The sequence below is a fragment of the Heteronotia binoei genome, chromosome 9 (assembly GCF_032191835.1).
Source record: "Heteronotia binoei isolate CCM8104 ecotype False Entrance Well chromosome 9, APGP_CSIRO_Hbin_v1, whole genome shotgun sequence".
In the NCBI taxonomy this organism is placed as follows: domain Eukaryota; kingdom Metazoa; phylum Chordata; class Lepidosauria; order Squamata; family Gekkonidae; genus Heteronotia; species Heteronotia binoei.
The window spans coordinates 21,134,091-21,153,687 of NC_083231.1; the positions used below are offsets into that span (position 1 = coordinate 21,134,091).

Below are 19,597 nucleotides of genomic sequence, written 5' to 3' on the forward strand. Positions count from 1 at the left end.
GAGAAAATGAAACACACGCATAACCACTACCTGAGTCATGATTGTGGAAAATGTGTCGATAGCAAGAATAAAGCTTGAGGTTGCTTTCTTTTACAGCTGCAGCATTTAGGATCCAATTCTCTTGGGTTCATATGATCCAGTTCTTATTGTGCTTAGCTGCACACACACAAAAAGTCTTTTGAATGGAGCATAGAAACTGACATGTTGCGACTCAGCATAATCATAATTGGTTGGGTGCTTAGGTGTGTTTTTGGAATTAGACCTGTGGTCCTTTTTTGCCTGTAGTTTTTGCAATTACTGTATGGATTCAGAAATGGACACCGGCAAATTTGGCACAAGAAGAGATCCCTGGTCTCGATAATCACCAGTGACAATAATCACATGCAAGCCATGTTGAGAGCTGCCACAAGCCCCCTGACAAAGATACCTTGTCAGATCCTCTGTTCACATCACCCCACCCCAACTCAACCATAACGTGACAAAATAAGCATATAGCTTGTTCATCCCCTTGGCCCCTAATGACATTTAGGGCCCAACACCCCAGCCAATCCTGAGACCATGCTGATTTCTCAGAATCATAGAGTTGGAAGGGGGACTCTCTGGGGCCATCTAGTCCAACCCCCTGCATAATGCAACAACTTCACAAATGCCTCCTCCTAAATTCACAGGATCTGAACATATGAAGCTGCCTTATACTGAATCAGACCCCTCGGTCCATCAAAGTCAGTATTGTCTTCTCAGACTGGCAGCGGCTCTCCAGGGTCTCAAGCTGAGGTTTTTCACACTTATTTGCCTGGACCCTTTTTTGGAGATGCCAGGGATTGAACCTGGGACCTTCTGCTTCCCAAGCAGATGCTCTACCACTGAGCCATCGTCCCTCCCCTCACCGTCCCTCATCTGCATTGCTGTCAGATGACCATCTAGCCTGTTTAAAAAACCTCCAAGGATGGAGAGCCCACCACCTCCCAAGGAAGCCTGCGCCACTGAGAAACTGCTCTGTCAGGAAGTTCTTCCTAATGTTGATCTGGAAACTCTTCTGACTTAATTTCAACCAATTGGTTCTACTCCTGCCTTCTGGGACAACAGAAAACAATTCTGCACCATCCTCTACATTAGGGGTCCCTAATCCCCGGTCCTTGGACCAGTACCAGTCCATGGCCTGTTAGCAACCAGCCTGTGAGTTGTAAAATTATTTCATTACATATTACAATAAGAAGAAGCCATTTGATTTATATCCTGCCCTCCACTCCAAATTTTAGAGTCTCCCACAACAGACACCCTGTGAGGTGGATGGGGCTGAGAGAGCTCTCCCCAGAAGATGCCCTTTCAAGGACAACTCTGAGAGAGCTATGGCTAACCCAAGGCCATTCCAGCAGCTTCAAGTGGAGGAGTAGGAAATCAAACCCGGTTCTTTGAGATAAAGAGTCTGCACACTTGAAATAAAGTGCACAATTGTATCATCCAAAAACCGCTAGAAAAATTGTCTTCCACAAAATCGGTCCCTGGTGCCCAAAAGGTTGGGGACTGCTGCTCTACATGACAGCCCTTGAAGATGGCTTTCATATTTGTTACCGCTTTCTCATCCACACCAAACTGGGGCTGGCTAGGAAACCATTCTGAGGGCTGTACTACTGGGAGAAAACTCAGAGCACTGAAGTGGAATTCAGAAAGCTCTCACACAACCAACTGTAGTCAAGCAAGTTATGAGCACGGATGAGGTTCAGTATAGGCTGCAAAACATGCATGTTTTGAGCATTACATTTTGCAGCATGTAGAAAGTTGACAGCCCTATTCTGATACCCCAAGGAGATGCAGCACACTGAACAACAGCAAATAATAATAATAGAAAAAAAATATTCAGATTGTAGGCAGCTCAGGAGCAAAAGCAGATAAGAGAGTTTTGTGGCTGTGGGTCAGTTTTGGGGGACTGTCTTGTTAAAAGGGAGGTGGGGGGGAGGGATGGCCGCGAAAGAGAGACCCCTCTCGTCCGCCCTGGGCTCAATGTTCCCTGTAAGCTGCAGAGTCTCGTGAGCAAAAAATCCTACTTTTGTGAGCTGCTGGCATCAAAGTTGTGAGCTACTGCATCAATCAGCGTGTTCTGGGGTCATCTTTCCTGAGCTAGGTCAAAAATGTGTGAGCTGGAGGCTAAAAACCTGTGAGCCAGCTCACGCCAACTCAGCTTAGAGGGAACACTGCCCGGGCTCCTCCTCGATCTCCGCACACGGCACCGTTCCTGGAGGCAACATGCACGTGTGCGCGCGCAGACACAGACAGCGGCAGCGTCGCTCGCGCCTGTCGCCCCCTTCACTCGCCGGGAGACAACAACACAGCAGCCACGGCAACCCCTGCACTGCAGCTGTCCTTCCTCCGCCGCACATACCCAGGCTGGGGCTCCCTGACGCTGCGCCACCCAAAAAACAAGCAGCCGGCGGCTTTCTGAGGGAGGAGCGAAAGGCCCGCCTTTTTTTTTTTTTTTGCCTCAGCCTTCAACGGCAGAGCCTCTTCGTCCCTCGCGCTCCTTCCAGCCGCCTCATTGGCCGTCCCGGGGCAGCAACGGCTATTTTTTAACCGTTTCTTTCTCCCCCCCTCGTAAAAACCTTATTTGAATGCCACCCCCCTCCCTCGGGACCGCCCCTTTTTCCCCGGCCGGCGGCTGCTTTTGGGGCTCCTCCCCCTGGAGAGGGAGAGGAAGGCGGAAGCCGATAGAAGCAGCAGGCGCTGAAGGAGGGAGGCGTTGTTGCGGCGGCCGGCCGGCCTCTTTTCCCCGCCTCCCTGGAGGAGAGGCGGGATGGCCCCCGAGGGTTCCCTGGGCGCTTCCCCGGGGCGGGCTAGGGACACCACCTCGCCGCTTTTGACAGGAGGCGGCTCTTCTCCTCCCGCCTGCGCGGGTCACGTACTAAACGGAGCAACAGGAGGAGGAAGGGGAACGCGCCGGAGCCAACTTCCCTCTGGGCTGAGCGGCCGGCCCGGGGTGGAGGAGAAGACGCGGAGTCGGGCTCTTCTGCTTTTCCCTTCGGCTGACCGCTTTCTCTCTCTCCCTCCAGAGGAGACCCGGCCGTGGGTGCGCTAGTGCGCACATCCTGTGTTGGGCTTGTGCGGTTTGGGTAAGCGGCTTTCTCTTCTTGGGGAAAAGGAAAGTTACAACGTGGGAGAGATGCACCTGCTCTAATGCAGGGGGTGTGCAGCTTCCTGCTTGCGACGAAGTGAGATTCGGTTGGTTGGAGTTTATGCAGGGAGGAAGCGACTGGGACCAGTTTTGCACTAGGATCCTGGTTTGTCTCTGTCCCCAAGCTGACATTCTACACTAAAATCATAGAATCATAAGAGTGGTAGAGTTGGTTTCTCTGATTCTAGTGCAGAATGCCAGTTTGGGGACAGGGCTAAACCAGGCTTAAAGGTCTAGTGCGAAATTGGTCCCAGACCAATTTCGCACTAGACCTTTAAGCCTGGTTTAGCCCTGTCCCCAAACTGATATCCTACACTAGAATTGGAGAAATCAACTCTATGATTCTAGTGTGGAATGTCAGCTTGGGGACAGGGCTAAACCAGGCTTAAAGGTCTAGTGCGAAATTTAGTTTTGAAGGGGGGATATTCAGATTTTAGGCAGCTCAGGGGCAAAAGCAGATAAGAGAGTTTTGTGGCTGTGGGTTAGTTTTGGGGGAGTGTCTTGTTAAAATTTGCCACACTGTTGTGGAGCCGATGGGGTTAGGTGGTGAAGAGGATCTGCAAGACCCAGGTTTGAATCCCCAAATCATGTGTCATGGAGGTCTCGCCGGGTAACCTTGGGCCGAGTGCCTTGTCTCAACTTAACCTACCTCTCAGGGTTGTTGTGAGGATACAATGAAGGAAAAGAGAACGATGCAAGCTGTTTTGGTAGGGTTGCCAAGTCTATGTTGGAAAAATACCTGGAGACTTTGGGAGTAAATCTGGGAGAGGGAAAGGTTTGGGGAGGGGAGCAGCCACAGTACGGTACAGTGCCCTAGAATTCGCCCTTCCCAGCAGCCATTTTCTCCAGGGGAGCTGATCTCTGTCAGTTGAAGATCAGTTGTAAAAGTGGGAGATCTCCAGGCCCCACCTGGAGGCTGGCAACCTTTGGATCCCCATTTAAGAGAAAGGCAGAGTATACATGAATTAAATGTATAAAATAAATGGTTAATCAGGTGGGTTTTTGATAGGCATGGCTTTGAGACCAGACACTGCTGCTGGTGGAAGCGAGACTGCATATTTGGTGCAACCCGGAGTAAATTTGCTGAAATCCTGTCCTTACAATGCAGTCCTAAGCAGAATTTCAGCTTCCCAGCCTATGGCAGATGTAGAAGGGTGTAACTGTGCTTCGGGGCACGCTGTTAGGTTAATGAATACATATTCATGTGTCCAGAGTGTCTGCCCCTGAGGTGCCTACAACTTTAATATTAACAACAGATCATTAATGGGATGTATACTGCAGTAACTCTGCCTAGGATTGCCCTAGAATTGGAGGAACTAGTTCCAGGGGAGTAGCTGCCTTGAGGCAAAAGCAGATAAGAGAGTTTTGTGGCTGTTTAAATACTAGCAAGAGTTTGTTCCAGCATAGGCTTTTGCAAACCAGAAACCAATTAATTGGATGCATGTTTACAGTGGAAAGGAGAAGGTAAAGCTATTAAGGAATGAATGTGTGGCTTTGTGTTATAGACACGTTGGGGCAGTCCTGTAAAAAGCCCTTCTCTGTTCAAGGGGTCTTGTAGCTGTGTAAAGTTGCATAGGATTGTAGCCTCAGGCTTTGTTTCTGTTGACACTTAAAAAGAGTAGTGGAAAGCACCTTCAAGTCAAAGTTGACTTATGGTGACCTGATGTGGTTTTCAAGGCAAGAGACTTCAGCGGTGGTTTGCCCTTGCCTGCTTCTGGGTCACAAACCTGGTGACCCATGGAGGTCTTGCATCCAAACACTAGTCAGGGCTGACCCTGTTTAGCTTCTGAGATCTGATGAGATTGGGCTAACCTGTGCTATTCATGTCAGGACCAAATATCCAAATACCCTTCACTTTTGTAGCCTGATGAGTAGTTCCTGCTTTGCTCACTTGGGATCCTCTGCAGTTGTTGAGCTGGAATATTTTAAGGGCTGACTCTGTTTGCTTGCACTGTACACTTCTATTAATGAACTATTGCATAAGGTAACTGAAAATGAGTAAAAATGATGGCAAAAGCTTCTAGAGAAGATGATAGGTATTGATTAGGTCAGGGATGGCCAACAGTAGCTTTCTAGATTTTTTTTGCCTACAACTCCCATCAGACCCAGCCATTGGCCGTGCTGGCTGGGGCTGATGGGAGTTGTAGGCAAAAAACATCTGGAGAGCTACCGTTGGCCACCCCTGGATTAGGAGTTCTGTGCATTTCCATACTAATCTGTCAGTTTCTCTAAATCCTTGCTCCTGCACTGAGGCAAGCAGATGGGTACTGAGGGCTTACATGGGGCTTAGATGGGGTCTGTTGAAATTCCACAGATAGTTTGTTAAAATATGTGCTGTTTCTGATGAGTGTTATTAATGCTGAATGTATCATCACCACTTCATTTATGTATGTGTTTCCCTGCTTTGCAGCTCTAAACTGGCTCCTAAAGATGATTTCAGCCATTGAAATCCATTACAAAAAATACCAACGGATAGAAATGACATGGTATTTGAAGGTGTTTTTTAAAATTCATGTAGCTGTTGAATAAAAATCAAGACCCTATTGAAATGCTTACTGTGCGTTATATATTGCCCCATTTTTAGCAGTCAGAAGCATACCATAGATTTAATTGGCAGATCAACCTTTGAGATTCAAATGCTGCATCAAACTCATTTTGTAACCACTAGTTTGCACCAGAATCAATTTCAGAAAGAAGGGTACAGATCTGTAGGTGACCTAGCCCACAGTACCTGCATGTTGTTTTTGTGTGAGAGATCCCCTTCTGTTTTGGGATAGTGACAGAGGATCCCTCTGCCATTCTGGGCTGTGGAGTTAAGGATAAAATTTCAGCCAAGGGACTTTGCTGCAGTTCAGAAGTCCCAGTGATGATGTAAATTCACCTGCGTTAGTGGTGATGGAAGCAGAAACAATTTTGGCATAAACATGTGATTGGGGGAGGGTAGTTGTCATTGCATGGTGATAACTCACTGCTCTCCACTGATCTGCTTACTGTTGTATGGGTGACTGTGGTCATGCACAGACCTTGATGGGTATGATATTTTCTGCTGGAGACTCCTCTGAAATGCAGTAGTCGGCCATGTTCACATTGACAGCATGTGATTTGAGAGTATGATGTTGCCACTATGAACTTTAGTCTGGGCTCAGAATAAGCTGTGCAAACTCATTTAATATTATGTAGCACAGCATGCTCTGTTTTCAAGGCTGATGTTTCCTAAAGAGGTTGAGGTTTTAGCTAAAATAATGAGAACAAGAAGGAGGAATGGAGAAATAATCATGGAGGTAGGGGGATGTTGGGGATAATGGGGGCCTACGGAAGAAAGATTAGCTGTTTGGGGCATTTAAAAAGCACCCTGTTGGTGGAAACTGTGTCAAAAACCATTGTTATTGAATCAGTCATAAAAACAAAACATAGAAGTTACGGTTGTTTGTGGGTTAATTCCCCCCCTCCCCGATGCAGGTACTGAAACTTACAGCTAGGCCATGTTCACACAGCGTGTTGAGTCCGTGTTAAACTGACCCGTTTCTGTTCCGAATATCTTTGTTCTGGATATTATCGATCGGACTGCCATACTGCAATTCGAATCACTCCGCGGTGAAACGGTCTTCTAACGTCCACACAATGGCACCATGCAGTTTTTTCCCCACTTTTATGCGCGTCATGCACATGAGCACATTATGCGCATATGCACACAAGCGCATGCACATAGGTTAAAAAATTATGTGGTTATGCAGTTATGTGCATATCACTAAATAGTAAAAAAAAATGACGACCATAAACCGGATGTCTGAGGCTCTTTTTGCTCCAGGATAGCCTTCAGACATCTGGAAGTTGGTTGAGAACTATCCAGACGGGGAAACTACAAGGTGAAACCAGAGAACTCAAAAAATACTGCAAAGGAGCAGGTAACAAAATACTCCGGTTCCGAGAAGGATTGGGGGGGGGCTACTATGAGTTAATACCGGGAGGCAGATGTTGCTGTCTGATCAGCCACTTTTAATCCGGTATGAAACAGCAGTGACAACTGATTATACTGTGCGTCTGAACAGCCCCATAGTGTGGTATCAGATTGCAGTCTGCACTCGGCCATGGAAGCTAGTTGGGGAACCTTGGGCCAGTCACACACTCAGCCTAACCTAACTCGCATGGTTGATGTGAGAACAGAATGAAGGAGAGGAGAATGATGTAGGGTCCTCAGTGGAGGGGTGAAAGGCAGCGTACTAATGAAGTAAGGAAATAAATAACTTTGAACTTTAGTCTTTCAAATTACTTTTTTAAGACAGTCTCCCTGCTTTTAAAATGAGAACTTTCCCCTTTACAAGCTGTTGTGTGCAAATTTGAAAGCATGTGTCCTATTTTAGTGCAGTCTTAAAAGAGATTGAATGCCTGTTTGCTGCATGCCATTTAGGAAGGAGGCTAATACTTCTGAGCTATTGCTTATGGGACCCACTGCAGTACAGATGGTGGGATTTATGATTGTAGCTAAGCCCAGGAGATTGAAAGCAACATTACTGTTCAAAATGGGCGGGGGGGGGGAGGCACTATTGCTGCCTCCTGGAGGTCAAAAGGCTATGAACCGCTGACAGTTGTTCTCAGCGGTATTAATGCGCTCATGAGCTGCTATGTATTAAGTGACAGGACATATTCAGAGCGCACAAACTTTCATGAAAGCACAAGTGAGATCCATGAGAACAAGCCAGGGTAAAAATAATATGCCAGAATAGTAATGTGTTTCATACCGTGTTAGATATCATCACCTTTTTTACTGTTTGAACCTGATCCAGTACTCCACTGAAAACCAGCGCAGCTCGCACAGCACAGATTGGATATATGACAAATACAGAGTCCCCACGAGGACCTGAGGCGCTGCCGCATTCTGGATAAGTTGGAGTTTCTGGATCAGTCCTGCACAGAGCGAGTGTAGTAGTCTAATTTGGAGGTGACTGTTGCATGGATTACTGTAGCTAGGTCAGGGCAGGACAGGTAGGTGCCACTTGCCTGACCTGATGTAGCTGGAGGTCAGCCTGACAACGTTTGTGATCTGGGCCTCCACTGATAAGGAGGCATCCAGAATCACACCCTGGTTCTCGACAGTTGGTGCTGGAATCAAGGGCACACTGCCAAAAGCCAGGAGTCAGAACCCGAAACCTGAATTCCCCCTGTCTGGCCACAGAACCTCTGTCTTAACAGGATTCAGTCTCAGCCAATTTCAGCTAACCCACCACAGCCTCTGGGTCCAAACTCTCAGCCAGATTTTCTGGGGTGGTATCCAGCCGGCCGTTCATCAATAGATATAGCTGGGTGTCATCAGCATACTAATGGCATCCCGCCAAATGGGCAAGGGGGTGCATGTGGCTATTAAAAAACATTGGATTTTATAATTTTTATTAATTTTAACTACAAAAAGAAGAAGCAGGAGCAAAGATACATAAAAGGGGGGAAAGGGCATGTACAGAGTGGGAAAAACAGAAACAAAGAAAAGTACAAATATATCAATTATAATTCTACCTCCAAATAAAATACCCAATTTGTTCTACCTGCAAGTATGAAGTTCTCCTTATATTTTACCATCCTTGTCTTTCATTATAAAGAAATTTTTACTAAACTATTACTAGCAATATAAGTCTAAACAATTCTTCAAAACAAATAAGTATAAAAAAGTCAAAGTCATCTCAACACAAGATTGGCTGATTTAGCTTAACCATGTTAAGAGCACAGACTAATTTGTTAGCTTGACAATATCCTTATTAAAATAAGCACATAAAAATCATATCTTTATCCTTAACAAGTTAAAAAATACAACATAATAATTTGTCTATCTCAGTATAAGCAATTTCTCCAGAGAAGCATATTAAAAACAAATCTGCCAGATTACAAAATAATTGTGCTGTCTGCCTTTTTAACAATTAATCCAATTCTTATATCAGTATGAGCAATTTCTCCCAACAAACATACTAAAAATAAATCTGCCATATAAGAATAAATGTGTTGTCTGCACTCTTTACCATTGATCCAAATTATTTATATTTATCTAACATTTTAACAACACCCTTGTTAAACAACACCCTTCCATCCTTAGGATCTCCCTTGGCCTTTTAAGGACACGTCATTTCTTACTAATAATTCCATATTTATTTACCCACAAGGAAAACCAGAACTCAGGAATCCTTCTTCCCAGGAAAATTTTTAAATATTAATTTTAGCTGCTTAGCTTAGCCATATTAAAAATACAAATTCTCTTATTGGTTCAACAATATCATCATTACAGTAGGCATAAAAAACATATATCTTTATCTATTAGATGCAAACCAAATTGAAAAATAATTATTTTATCTATCTACCTAAGTATATAGCCCAAAAATCCCACCTAGCCTTTTAAAATCATATATGAGTTCCTACGGTAAGTTCCATATCCAACTGCTCACCATGTTACAATTTGATTACGTTATCTATCTACTTAACATTTAAAAACTTTTTGATCCCTTTTGCTCCTATATCCATATTACTCCAAAGAAAACCAACTTGATATAACCCAGACATCACACTTTGCCTTTTAAAATTGCATGCCTTTTAAAATCGCATGTCAGTTCTTATTGAAAGTTCCATTTCCAACTATACACAGAGAGGGAAAAAGTTCAAGAGTCCTTCCTGAAAGATTTCCACATCTTAATTTGTTGGCTGGGATGCACCTTCTCTCTTCTCAATGTGGCCACCCGTCTCGGTAATGAGAAGAATTCTGCGCCATTTGTTCCTCTCAGCAGGACTTCACTCAATCTTGATTTCCGGTCTTGTTTTGTAACTGCACCATAAGGATCCATTTTGGTTTTCTTTGGTTTGTTTCAGAATGGATCACTTTTCCATTCTGATTCTGCAGATGTCGCCAAAATCTCTTTAGCGTTCAGCTCATGTAGATTTGAAAGTTCGCTAGTTTTCAGAGTAAAGGCTCCCATTTGCTTTCTAATCAACTGCATTAATGAACCAAGATCCTGTTTCAGAGAAGTAATGTTCCATAATATATCTTTTTTAATAAGACATTTCGCTTGGCAGTGCCATTTTTCTCCGTCAGCAAACTCAGTCTCTTAATCCAAGTTGAAAAGTAGTTTAAAGATCCTGTTAGATCATCATTCCAAATCAGCTCCAGCTGAGATTTCAAATGTTATCATTTCAGTTACAGTTGGACGACAGGGACAAATCTCTCTAAAATATATCTTTTATGTTCAGACCATATTGCAGCCAAATAATAGTCTCTTTAACGTACGTCCAGTTATAATCCGGGTCGATTTAAATATTTGTATTCTATCCAATTCAAGTTATTACCAATACTTAAAATTGCTCTCTGACTTTTTGAGGCCTCATTCGCAGGGAAAGTAGGCATATAGTCAACCTCTATCCCTTCCACTCGTTGTTATGTAAAATGACCCATTAGCCAGTGGTATTGAAAGCTCATGTACTTGCAGAGAAGAATTGCCATGCTTGGAGTAGAGAGGCGATACATCAAAAGCTTACTGAAAGAAGCGAAAGAAAGCAGTCGGGTGTTCACCTTTTTCTGCTGAGTCAGCTATCATGGCAGTGGAGCCTCAGAACATGCAAGAACAACAGGAGCAGCTGCTGCTGTACCCCTAACTTCCTGCAAAAATCCCATGCTGAAGGAAAACCCCTCCAGGGTCTTCCTGTGGGGGTGCCACGTCTGTGGCGCCCCTCCAGCCGCCTGATTCAAAGGTGCCACAGGAGGACGATCTGCAGACACCTCTGAAGTCAGAGCGATGTAACCCGGAAGCCTATTAAATAACATTGGAGAGAGGATTGCCCTCTGAGGGACCCCCACATAAGAATGCGTGCCTAGTTGACACCGTCTCTCCCAGCACCACCCTGTCCCCAATGTTGGAGAAATGAGGTAAGCCATTTCAAGGCTACCCCCATGAACTTCTATGTTGGTGAGGTGGTGGGTTGTGGTTGACTGTGTTGAACACTGTAATAAGATCAAGCAATAACAGCGGTGGCTACCTACCTCGATTCAGCTGTTTGCAGAGATCATCTGTGAGGACAACCAGTGCTATCTCCATCCTGTGGCTGGGGTGGGAGCCAGACTGGAAAGGATCCAGCACTGATGTGTCATCCAGGAATTTCTGGAGCTATTCTGTTGCTGCTTTCAGTTATCTTACCCAGAAATGAAAGTTGGTTTGTTCAAGAGCTATACAACCATAGCCTCTTTTAGTCTAACCCAGTTGTTAGACCAGTTTTTAAAACCAGAGTATTAAAAAAAAGCCTCCTAGTCCACCTGTGAAGCTGTTGGTGTGGCAGCAAACAAAAAAAGTAGGGAGATTACCATAGTTCTTGGCCAGACACACTAGTAACCTGAGCCCCAATATTGCCAGTGCCAAAGCAGTTTGCCTCAGCTCCACATGCTGAGTCAGTGACCTGGCAAACCACCATCATGAGTGCCAGGCGCGTGCCTATCCCTTTTGTTTCCTCTATGCTTCTACTCCAGGAGTAGCTTTCTCCCATAATTCATGGAGCTGACTTCCCTCTTTCCTTCAGATCCCTCAACTGGACTCCCTTGGTTTCATCTCCTTCACTCTCCTGTTTCAGGTTCAGAACTTATGAAACTTTGCATTCAGTTTCATCTGTAAGCCCTCTGTCTAGAAATCTTGGCACCTCTGAATTTTGTACAGCAACTATCCTGCTACTGTAGTGCTACTACCGTGTTTCCCCGAAAATAAGACACTGTCTTATATTGGTTTTTTCTCAAGAAGACACACTAGGGCTTATTTTCAGGGGATGTCTTATTTTTTATTAAGTATGATACAACAATCTACATTTATTCAAATACAGTTAAGTCATCTTCTGGAACACTGTCATAACTCTCCAGGTATTTCAGTCTTCCTTACCACTCCGCACCGAAATGCATGGCGTGGCTATGCAGATACGCTGCATAGCCACGCCCATCACTAGGTCTTATTATCGGGGTAGGGCTTATATTTAACAAATGCATAGAAATCCTGCTAGGGCTTATTTTTTGGGTAGGTCTTATTTTCAGGGAAACAGGGTAGATGATAATAGTTGAATAATTGGAACAGCAGTGAGGCTGGATACAAAAAAACAAAGCATACCCAAGTGCAGGCCTTACTATAGAACATTAATGTAGGCCATGGAAGCCACAGAGTTCCAGTTAATGTACACTGTTCCTGAAAACTTTTAAGTATTTTGATATGGTCTTCAGTGGTCAGTCTGTCTTTTTTTTCTGCCTGTTAACCTGAGAGCAAAGCATACTTGAAAGTGGTTCATAGTCATCCTTGATTCTTCAGGTATTGTAATTCTTGGGTCTTCCATTACTTACTTCCATTCAGGTATTTGTAAAAATAAAAAAATCCCCTTCCTTGTGGTTCAGAAAGCAGCAACACAAAGATCAGGTAACCCAAATAAAGAAAAATATTTTACTACAGCCCAAATATACTAGACTGTTTCTGATTAATGATACAACCTTGAAAGAGGAAAACTACCAAGGGATTCTATTAACACTGTAAATATGTATTTTTGTTTCAGAATGCTGTCTCCCTAATTAAATTGGTTTCCTTCCCCTCGATGACTCAACAATGGATCCCATATCATTCAAAGTCAAAAATCCTCAAACGTCCAGTGATGGCTCAGTGGACTTCAGTCTTCAGCTAGTAGGTTCTCTGCCTGTCCACACTCTGACCACTATGGCTGTGCTCCCTTGGATTGTGGCAGAGATAAGGCAACTGAGCACAAAGTCTTCGAAGGGAGAATCTGACACCAACCGAGTCCGGCTTTATGTCTCACCGACCAGGTTGCGGTGCGAAACTGATACAGGAGAAAGCCAGCCATGGGATCCTCTGATTTGTTGCAGCTTGTTTGAGCACAGGCCGCAGCATGTCCACAAGCTGATTCACAACAGCCAAGACCCAAGCTATTTTGCCTGCTTAATAAAAAATGGAGCAGTAAATCAGCAAAGTACCTGTTATGTATTCAAAGCTGGTGATCAAACAGAAGTAAGTGAAATATTTCTGTTTTCATAGCTTTTTAAAAATTAAAACTACAAGCTACAAAATCAGAGTTTTGAAATAAATCAGATTGCAGAGAGACATATTATCCATTGTGTTTGAATGCAGCCTAGGCTCTGTAGGTGACTTCATAATCTGCTTCAGCTGCATTGGCTCTTGAGGTAAGTGATACTCTTAAAAAAAAAAAAAGGTAAAGGTAGTCCCCTGTGCAAGCATCAGTCGTTTCCAGCTCCAGGGTGACATCGCATCATGACATTTTCATAGCAGACCGTTTATGGGGTGGTTTGCTGTTGCCTTCTCCAGTCATCTACACTTTACCCTCAGCAAGCTGGGTACTCATTTTACCGAACTCGGAAGGATGGAAGGCAACGTCAACCTTTAGCCAGCTAGCTGAACCAAGTGTTCGCCTGGATCAAACTCAGGTCGTGAGTAGAGCTTGGACTGCAGTACTGCAGCTTACCACTCTGCGCCATGGGACTCCTCAGTTTTGATGCCAATATGTAAAACCAGCTGGCTGTGTATTTTATCTAGGGGCTCTCCGACTTCAAGGTTATGTGAACTGAACTCCCAACCAAATCACTGTGAACTAAGAAGACTGGTGTTCTGTGTATGTCCAAGGCATCTGTGTCAGCGGAAGCAGTGGATGCTTGGAATTATTAGGAAGAGAATTGAAAACAAATCAGCCAGTATCATAATGCCCCTGTATAAATCAATGGTAAGGTCTCATTTGGAATACAGTGTACAATTCTGGTCACCGCACCTCAAAAAGGATATTATAGTACTGGAAAAAGTCCAGAAAAGGGCAACTAGAATGATTAAAGGTTTGGAACACTTTCCCTATGAAGAAAGGTTAAAACACTTGGGGCTCTTTAGCTTGGAGAAACGTCGACTGCAGGGTGACATGATAGAGGTTTACAAGATTATGCATGGGATGGAGAAAGTACTTTTCTCCCTTTCTCATAATACAAGAACTCGTGGGCATTTAATGAAATTGCTGAGCAGTTGGGTTAAAATGGATAAAAGGAAGTACTTCTTCACCCAAAGGGTGATTAACATGTGGAATTCACTGCCACAGTAGGTGGTGGCGGCTACAAGCATAAATATGGAGCAGAGGTCCATCAGTGGCTATTAGCCACAGTATATTATTGGAACTGTCTGGGGCAGTGATGCTCTGTATTCTTGGTGCTTGTGGGGGCAAAGTGGAAGGGCTTCTAGACCTACTTGTAAACCTCCTGATGGCACTTGGGGTTTTTTGGGCCACTGTGTGACAGTGTTGGACTGGATGGGCCATTGGCCTGATCCAACATGGCTTCTCTTATATTCTTATGTTCTTAAGCAGTGCAAATAGGTGACATATTTTTCTTATCTTCTACTTGCAGCTTCTGCTCTTCAGCTGATGGCTGTGGATAGTCCTGTCATCCATTAACATTGTTAGTGCATTTTGGGACCCATTTGCATTATTGGCCTTAACAATATCATGTAGTCAGTTTTCCCACTGTTCCCCAGGGAATTCTAGGTTCAGACCAAGCTGGGGTATCAGTTTGGTGTAGTGGTTTATAGCAGTGGACACTAATATGGAGAACCAGGATTGCTTCCCCAGTCTTCCTTTTGCAGCCAGCTGCATGACCTTGGGTCAGTCACAGGTATTCTTTCAAGAGCAGTTCTTGAAGAGCTCTCTCAGTCCCATCTACCTCACAGGGTGTCTGTTGTGGGAAGAGGAAGGGAAGGCAGTTGTAAGCTGCTCTGAGTGGAGGGTGTGGTATAGATCCAACTCTTCTTCTCTGGCAGAAAATTGTTAGCACCTTCATCAAATTACAGTTCTCAGTAATAGATTTAGGTGGCTAGCCATTTTGTTCTGAAGCAACAGAACAAAGTTTGAGTCCAGTGGCACCTTTAAGACCAACAAAGTTTAATTCTGGGTATAAGTTTTCATGTGCATGCACACTTCAGTTCTCAGTGATGTGGGAAAAACCTATAAGTTTAGGCTGCTATAGAGCTTATAAATTGATAGTGTAGACATGCCCAGTGTCAGGACAACTACTGAGAATCCCTGGCATATTAAACTGATTTATAGCATAATTTCAAGAGGTAAACACACACACACCCAGCTGAGAACTCAGAAATATTTATTCAGGCTATTTGTGGTTTTAATCTGCAAATTTTAAATTGTAATTTGCACACCATCTTGAACCATAGGGATAGGTGTGGTGTATAAATAAATAGATAGTGGGCTTCTAGGTGGGAAGACTGCTGTAGACCAGTGGTCTAGAATTGTGGTGATTGCACTACATTCTAAATGTCTACCTGCTCTACAGACATATCCTATTTATACCAGTATGATTCTTGTGGCCTCCTGTGAAAACTCCTAGTAACTAAAGTTAGATGAAGGTGCTAAGAATACTCAGCTACTGATTCTCCCTCTTAGGGTTACAGTTTTCCAGGAAGAAGTGATGACCAGTGAAGAGTTTTAAATCTGTAATATAAATGCATGTTTACAATCTGGATTACAGAATAGTCAATTTTGGCTAGCCTGTATAGAACCACAGAGGCCTTAGGAACTGGGCATTAATGCAGCTCTGGGGGTACCTGATGGTGCAGGAATTGGCAGCTACCTGTCAACTGTGGGATGGCAACTCTGCTGCATCTAGCTGGACAGCAAGCACTGTGCTGATGTAGTTGGTTCTTACTCCAGCCCTCGACTCTCAGATTTGTGCTCATTTCTGATCCTTTGAGGCTGTATGTTATAGGCTATGTGTTATGTTACTGTTATGTGACACCCTCTGAGGACTGTTAGTCTATGGTCAGTAATGCCAGATACACAGATTCACAGATGTGGGATGATAACTTTAACTTCCTCTCCCAGTATGAAGAATTATTTTGAATCCTGGCTGCTGTACAATGATAACATAATAGTAATCAGCAGGGCTTTTTTTGTAGAAAAAGCCCAGTAGGAACTCATTTGCATATTAGGCCACACACCCCTCATGCCAAGCCAGCCAGAACTGCATTCCTACTAAAAAAAAAAAAAGCCCTGGTAATCAGTATTTCCTGCCTGCAATTAATTGTATCCAGTGCAGTGAAAAAGTAGCAGCAGCATTTGCTTGCTTGACTAGTTCTGCAAACAGTTTGTTATAGTGCCTAAAGAAGAAAAACTTTAATCGAAAAGCACATTAAGATTCTTAACTCCACGCTTTGGATTTACATAATGAGCACTCAATATTTACCCATGGATATCAATATATAATGGTAAAAGAATCCTTATGGAGCCCTTAACTATAATCCAAGCAGTTGTCCTCTGCCTGAAAATTCCTGTTGCATAAAATGAAAAAGGTCCTGATTAGGAAGAACATGCTTAAATCACTGAAAAGGAAAACGAAACATTAATAGCTCCTTGGAGAAAGGGCAGAATAAAATATTTATAGATAGATTTCATTGTATTTACTTATCTGTCTCATGCTATTGTAGTTATCTTGCTAGATGGTCAGATGGGATCATTAGAGCCTCAAGCAAGCATGGGCTAGGGTTCAGAAAAATGTCAAACTCGCTCGCTCTGCACTCCCGAGGGAGTTCTCAGTTTGTGTTTCTCTGAATAGCTGCCATGTTTGGAGATGCAGGGAATTTCAGAAGCAATTTGTGATACCATATGGACAGATCTGCTGTTCAAAGAGGAACATAGGGGGAAATCCCATTAGGTAGGTCCAAGCCCTTGGACCTCAGCTACAGTGCAGAACCTGCAATTCGTACAATACATAGTTTCCCTCTATCTCAGGTCAACGAGATAGAAAGTTAATGGGATAGAAAGTTAGTGCTTAAAGCAAAAATACAGAGGCAATTTAGAAAACAAAATGGAGAAAGAATCTTTATCCTAATCTCCTGATCCGAACTATAGTTAATTTTAAAATGCAAGTTAATTTTGCATGGCATGACTTGCTCATTAGTCCATGGATGTATATCCTTTGTAACAGTTCCAGCATCAGGTTGTTTTTCTTCAACCAGAAAAATAAGCATTTCCCAAGCCTTTGATCTCTAAAATGCCGTTGAACTGTCGTCTTTGATATTTAGTTCCCAAAGTGTACAGAGGAAGTGTCTTTGAAGACTATATAGATTGTCTGACTGAACAAATGGCTCATTTCCAGATGACAGTAACTTCTAATTGCAAAGCCATTATATTTGTAAGGCAAGTTCTGGCTTTTGTTTGGTCCTCTTATGCTAGCAGGTATGCACGTAACACAATATAGGAGAACTTTTTATTATGAAGCTAGTTGCAGTATGCCTGCCATCTGGAATTGTGAGGTTTTCGTAGGGGGATTGTGAACATAAGAACATAAGAGAAGCCATGTTGGATCAGGCCAATGGCTCATCCAGGCCAACACTGTACACGCAGTGGCCAAAAAACCCAGGTGCCATCAGGAGGTCAATCAGTGGGGCCAGGACACTAGAAGTCCTCATGTGCCCCTCCCAAGTACCAAGAATACAGAGCATCCCTTGCCGCAGATAGAGAGTTCCAACAACACGCTGTGGTTAATAGCCACTGATGGACCTCTGCTCCATATGTTTATCCCATCCCCTCTTGAAGCTGCTTGTAGCCACCGCCACCTCCTATGGCAGTGAATTCCATGTGTTAATCACCCTTAGGGTGAAGAAGTACTTCCTTTTATCAGTTCTAACCTGACTGCTCAGCAATTTCATTGAGTGCACACGAGTTCTTGTATTGTGAGAAAGGGAGAAAAGTACTTCTTTCTCTACCTTCTCTATCCCATGCATAATCCTGTAAACTTTGTATTTTGAAACAAACTCATATATTTGAGATAGTCTTCATTTAATTCTGAGTCTCTTGTTCTGCACTCTGAAGATCAGCAGTTAAGGAATTTTATCTTCTAGGTTCCATGAGCTGGTTCTGCACAGAAGTAACAAATGCTGTGAAACTCTTGGTGGGCAAGAATAATTAGCATTTATAAAAATCTTACAATCTAAAAAACATGAAATGATGCATGGAATGATGACTATGTGAACAGTGTTTTCAAAAGTAATATATAAAACAAGAAATATGAGTCCTTGCCCCAACAGTTCTATTTTGATGATATGTTGGCAGCTAGTTTCACCAAGGATGTCACTCATGTGGTTTGTTCATCTGGGTAGGGTAACATCCTGGTGATTTGTTTCTCCTGTTTGCTTTTGAGCGCAGCTTTCACTTCACTTTCTGAAACTGCAGGTTCTTCAAAAGATTCGTCTTGTAAGGACTCAGGCATCCTTTCATCTCTTCTGTAAAGTTCTTCAGTGAATTATTTCATCTTTACTGTATTTTGTCCTGTTCAATTAATGAATTTCCATGTTGATCTTTAGCATGTCTAACCATCTGTTAATTTCCTTTGATTTCTTGGTTCTTGTGGAACAGAGCTCTTGTTCTTCATCTTTTGTTGTTCTCTTCTATTTCTTTGCATTGGTTATTATGATAGCTCCTTTTGTCTCTGTGTGCCAGTTGCTGGAACACTGCATCTAGACTTCTTACACTATTTCTGTCACCATTTACTTTTGCTTCTCGACTTTATTGGTCATCCATCAAGGCTTTTCATTTCTTTTGAAAGAGCCTTTGCATATTCTTCCTTGATAATATCTCTGGTTTCAACCAATAGTTCTGATTCCCATTCACTTGAACTTAGCAATACAAATATTTTATTTATGTGGTCTTTAAACTCTATAGGAATGTTGTTTAGATTGTTTGGTGCTATGAATGTTTTGGTGTTTTTCTTCAGCTTTATTCTGATTTTTGTAGGAAGTTGATTTTTTTGAAATGTTGTGTTAGGGGAGAGTTTTACCGATATTGTGGTCTGCCCAGAAAACAAATTAATGGGTTCTAGATCAAATCAAGCATGAACTCTCCCCTCGGACCAAACTGAAGCTATCATGCCTTGGTCAGATTATGAGAAGACAAAACTCACTAGAAAAGACAATAAGGCTAGGAAAAGTTGAAGGCAGCAAGAAAAGAGGAAGACCCAACATTAGATGGATTGACTCAGTCAAGGAAGCACCAATCCTCAGTTTGCAAAACCTGAACAAGGTTGTTAACAATAGGACATCCTGGTGTTTTTAATCCATAGAGCTGCCATGTCAGAAGTACCTTGATGGCACTTAGACACACACACATACACCATCAAAACCATAAATTTGCTGGGAATTGTAGGTGTTCTTCCATTATTTGGACAATTGTGTTCGAAAAGAAGAGGGGATTTTTACGAGTTATAGAGCAGTCCTGAACAGGTCACTAGTGGTGTGTATCCAAGCACCTGTGGGCTTTGCAGAATGGGACTTTCTCACTTCCTTCTCCTATTGTATCCTACTGAGTTCCTCTAAACTTTGTTCCTCAAGGTAAACGCACTCACAGGAATACCATAGAGCAATGGTCCCCACC

The 19,597-nt window shown here is 43.3% G+C and overlaps 1 protein-coding gene across 1 annotated transcript in view; it reads left to right on the forward strand.

Annotated features, from left to right (window-relative positions):
• Positions 1 to 2,644: 2,644 nt before the first annotated feature.
• Positions 2,645 to 19,597, forward strand: part of TBC1D1 (TBC1 domain family member 1) — a 138,314-nt gene continuing 121,361 nt past the window's right edge. Inside the window, exons 1-2 of the mRNA XM_060246258.1 lie at positions 2,645 to 3,104; positions 12,710 to 13,176. Of these exons, the coding sequence (XP_060102241.1) occupies positions 12,760 to 13,176 (417 nt within the window). The 5' untranslated portion in view covers positions 2,645 to 3,104; positions 12,710 to 12,759. The remainder of the gene's footprint in view (positions 3,105 to 12,709; positions 13,177 to 19,597) is intronic.